Raw genomic sequence first — 5,162 nt, forward strand, 5'->3', positions numbered from 1 at the left:
AGAATACCATTCCTGTTATAAAGCCTTTTTGTTACAGATGAGAACCCTTGGATCAACCATCATCCTTGGTATATTTCCTATGGAGATAGAACTTCAAGTTTGTCCTTCCCTGGTAGTAAAATAAAATGGTTTCGGGGCCGGCCCGGTGGCGCACTGTGCTAGTGCGCCGCTTGGGAAGTGCGGAGGCGCTCCCACCGAGGGTTCGGATCCCACATACAGACCGGTTCCCGCTCACTGGCTGAGCGAGGTGCGGGGGCAACACCGAGAGTTGCGATCCCGTTGCTGGTCCCGGTCCGGTACGGGGGTGACACTGAGGGTTGCGATCCGTTGCCGGACACGGAAAAAGACAAAAAAAAAAAAACAATAATGTGGTGCTTGAGTGGGTAGGGCTAAGGAATGGGATTCAGGGTATCCAAGAGAAAAATGCAATTTCCAAGGATAATAGAATAACCGTGATGAAGGAAACAGGAAAAATAAATACTGTAAGTATTTCTCCAAGAAATTTGGCAAGCGTAACTCTCTGTACATATTTTCAGGTCTCCCTTGGGAAGTTATCCATCAACTTCTACTTCTCTCTCTTCCATCTTACTTGCCCATTAAGTCTTACGCCTAAATAACAAGTATTCTCATGACTATGCTTCACCTTCCTGATATCTTTAATTTCTATTTCACTTCACTGAAAAACTTCTTGAAACAGTACTTAGTCTCTTTCCTTGATAAACAGCTGAAATGGTTCTCTCAACTCATGTTCAACAGTCGCTGTTCAGTCTCTCACCCATCAGATGGCAACTTACAAGGATGCCCCAACAATACCTCCACATTATCGTTATCTTCTATCTCCTTCCGAGTTTATTCATGCTCCTATAAGTGATCTGTATGTTACCTATTGCTATACCAGTGCTCGTTATAATTTTTATCGGAGTTAAAGCAGTCACAATGCTTCCAATTATTCCAAATAAAAACATTGGAATGATATTTTTTCCTCTCCCATATACTGTTGACAAATTTTCTGTTATTACTGCCATAAAAATGGCTATTATGTATTGCCCACTTACTATGTGCTAGAAAATTTATGTATATGGTCACATCCAATCCTCACAGCACTCCCATGAAGTAATGTTGCTGGACGAGCCCTCAAGAATCTTCATTCACCTCTGTCCTGCTCACACAACCACAACCTGAAGTCATTTCCTGTGTTAGGCTGCGAACAATCACTTGACTTGTCCTCCGAGCTCCCACTCTTCCAATTCACATTGAGGCCAGAGTTAATTTCTTAATCAATTGTTATAACTCTTCAATAGTTCTTCATTGCCTTCATAATAATACACAAATCCTTTAATAGGCATTCCAGAATCCCTTTCCAATTTTATCTCCTATTAAGCTTCTTCACACTTTCTCTCATGCAAACTTTATTACATTTTCCTCACTTTTTCTCTTTCTGCCTTTGAATTTCCCATTACTTTATTCTCTGTCCCTTTTTAATTCTTATCTTTATGTTATTTTATTCTATTTTCGATCTTTCATTTCATTTTGGCATATCACTTTTTTTTTCTCCTAAGAACTTTAATATTGATATAATGATATCAGTATGTGTTACAGAATATAAACTGTTTTGAAGTTCAGAGAAAAAGAAGATAAATGTTGGATTACAATATAGAATTAATCTAGCAGAGAAGGTGGCATAAACAATGGTATTTTATTAGGAATAAGCGTAGCATAAGTGGAGATAATAAGAAGACTTGGATAACCAAACTATAAGGCATGACCAGGGAAGTAGTGTGGGATAAAATTAAGTTATGCTGTTAATTTTTGAAAACATTTATGTAATGAACCCTAGAAAGTCATCATAAAACATTCTCCTACCTAGTCAAAAGACAGCCATCAAAATTAGTAAATTAATATTGATACGATCTTATCCTCTAATCCTAGGATCCCATTTAAATTTGACCAGTTGTCCCAATAATGGTCTTTATAGCAGAAAAATTCCCTCTGTGCTTCATTATCCAATCCAGGATAATATGTTGCATTTAGTCGTCAAATCTTTTTATATGTTTCCTTAATGTCCTATATATCTGGGATACTTTTTTCAGTATTTTCTTGCCTCTTGTAGCCTTGTTTTGTCCTTTAGGAAATACACAGTGAAATATTTAGGAGTTTTCAACTTACCCTCAACTGATTCATCCAGGAAAGAAACACACACACACACACACATACAGGAAAAGAATGATAAAACAACTGCGGTAAATAAACTCTTAGCAACTGGAAATCTGGATAAAGGGCATATAGAATGTACTCTTCTACTTTCTAACTTTAAAGTTATTTCAAAATAAAAAGTTTAAAATATTTTTTAAAAAGAAAGAAAAGAAAGTTATTATAAGCATGAGCAGAATGATACAAAACAAGGCTTTGGGTTTGAATATAATTCTGACTTCCTCCTCATTCTCTTCTCCAAGGTAACTGCAGAGGCTATTTCCTGGAATGAATCAATAAGTGAAACAAATCACTCCATGGTGACTGAGTTCATTTTTCTGGGACTCTCCAATTCTTGGGAACTCCAGATTTTCCTATTTGTATTCTTCTTTGTATTCTATGTAGGAATTGTGTTTGGAAACCTTCTTATTGTCACAACTGTGTCTTCTGACTCCCACCTTCACTCCCCCATGTACTTCCTGCTGGCCAACCTCTCACTCACTGATCTGTCTCTGTCTTCAGTCACAGCCCCCAAGATGATTACTGACGTTTTCAGTAAGCACAAAGTCATCTCTTTCAAAGGCTGCCTTGCTCAGATATTTCTCCTTCACTTTTTTGGTGGGAGTGAGTTGGTGACCCTCATAGCTATGGCCTTTGACAGATATGTAGCGATCTGTAAACCCCTTCAATATACTACAATTATGTGTGGCAATGTATGTATTGGCATTGTGGTTGCAGCGTGGGGGATTGGCTTCCTTCACTCAGTGAGCCAGTTGGCCTTTGCAGTAAACTTACCTTTCTGTGGTCCCAATGAAATTGATATCGTATAACTTCGTATAATGTATGCTATACGAAGTTATGCAAAGTCATCTCTTTCAAAGGCTGCCTTGCTCAGATATTTCTCCTTCACTTTTTTGGTGGGAGTGAGTTGGTGACCCTCATAGCTATGGCCTTTGACAGATATGTAGCGATCTGTAAACCCCTTCAATATACTACAATTATGTGTGGCAATGTATGTATTGGCATTGTGGTTGCAGCGTGGGGGATTGGCTTCCTTCACTCAGTGAGCCAGTTGGCCTTTGCAGTAAACTTACCTTTCTGTGGTCCCAATGAGATTGATAGCTTTTATTGTGACCTTCCTAGGGTAATCAAACTCGCCTGTACTGACACCTACAGGTTAGATATTATGGTCATTGCTAACAGTGGTGTGCTTACTGTATGTTCGTTTGTTCTCCTAATTATCTCCTACACTATCATCCTAATGACCATCCAGCTTCGTCCTTCAGATAGGTCATCAAAGGCTCTGTCCACTTTGACTGCTCACATCACAGTAGTCCTTTTGTTCTTTGGACCTTGTATATTTATTTATGCCTGGCCATTTCCCATCAAGTCATTAGACAAATTTCTTGCTGTGTTTTATTCAGTGGTCACTCCTCTCTTGAATCCAATTATATATACACTGAGGAACAAAGACATGAAGACTGCAATGAGACAGCTGAGAAAATGGAATGTGAATTCTAGGGCAAAGTCTTAGGTCTTCTATAACTGTGAGATTAATCTGATATAATGACATAATATATAGTAAAGTTGGTAAACTATTTAATAAAGTTCATGAAAATTCTACCTTACGTTCCCATTATCACTTAGTAATTGACAAAGAATTTTCACATGCACTGCCTCAATTTATCTTTCAACAACTTTGTATGTTATATTTTTGGATACATATGCAAAGTTAACATCATGCTTTCAATGTATTATCTCACTAATTCTTAGGACAATAAAAGGTATAAATATGTTAGTATTTGTGCACACTTGTGCCTTGCTGAGTGATACTGAGTTTAACAGAGACAAGGATAAAAACTAGCTTAACATAAAAGTTTTTTTTTTTCAATTTTATTTGGTTCCTTTTTCTCTAACACCATTAAGAAATGAACTGCCATATATCTAACTCAAAAAAATATGTTTAGTAATAAAGATATATCAATCAACTTTTAAGAAGTTTAAAAAGGAAACTCCTCCCACTGTAACAGTTTATAGTTCACCTTCTATCATTATAACAACTCATAACCCATGGAAGCATTATCAGGAGTGATAGGAAGAATGAGTTTGCCAATGTGAAATTTGCCTTGTAGACACTTGACATCCTGTGGTATATACAACTGCTCATAAGCAATGAAAAGAATTTAGAGGGATCCAATCTCTCAACATGGCACAAAGTTTATCACTTGGATCCATCTATGTTATTTTTCCATGATTAGCTTTTATGAGAACAGGGGTTAAAGTCAGAAAAAGCTGGTTCAACTCTAATTATCCCTTACTAATCATGAATTTCTGTACATTATTTAGCTTTCATAAGTTTTAGTTTCCACATTTATAAAAGGGAGATAACATTTATTACATATGGTTATTAAGACAATAATGAGACAATAGATATGAATCAGCACAATTTGTGGCATATTTGGCACTCAATAAATGTTGGGTACTATTATAATTATTATATAAATCCTGTATATGAACAAAGCCAAAAGTTCTCAACCTTTATTTTTTTCAACATGCTTTAGGGATATGACACACTCCAATCTTAACAGACCCTCATTTGCGGCATTGCAGTTTTAAGTGGATGTGTGTATATTATGTGCAAGTGTGTACTCAAGCACACAAATGCTACCACCCTAGGAAGGCATGCTGAAAATTCAGGACAGAAGTAGAAGGGAATATAAGCCGGAAAAAAAATGACAAGTGTTTCTGACAAATATCTCCTCTCTCCAGTGAGAATCACTGAACCAAGATAAAACTGAAGATTAAATATTCCACAGAAAAAGGAATGTAGTTTGTCAAAGTGTGGCTTGAAGTAATAGGTCAGGAGAGTCAGATGATAAAAGAGTCAAAATTATGTTTATCCCAGGAAAAATAGGAAATCCATAAGTAGATTAAAAACTTATGGATTAAGTTTTTAAAACTTAAGAAAATTA

At 36.6% G+C, this 5,162-nt stretch overlaps 1 protein-coding gene across 1 annotated transcript; it reads left to right on the top strand.

Moving 5' to 3' along the window:
* The first annotated feature begins 2,507 nt into the window (after positions 1-2,507).
* LOC103583086 (olfactory receptor 4F17-like) lies at positions 2,508-3,744 on the top strand. The gene is made up of 2 exons (XM_008564500.1): positions 2,508-2,756; positions 3,047-3,744. Exons 1-2 carry the CDS (start codon positions 2,508-2,510, stop codon positions 3,722-3,724), a joined length of 927 nt encoding a protein of 308 aa, XP_008562722.1. The 3' UTR covers positions 3,725-3,744.
* The last annotated feature ends 1,418 nt before the right edge of the window (positions 3,745-5,162 follow it).

This window comes from Galeopterus variegatus, unplaced genomic scaffold (assembly GCF_000696425.1).
Source record: "Galeopterus variegatus unplaced genomic scaffold, G_variegatus-3.0.2 Scaffold19581, whole genome shotgun sequence".
NCBI lineage: Eukaryota > Metazoa > Chordata > Mammalia > Dermoptera > Cynocephalidae > Galeopterus > Galeopterus variegatus.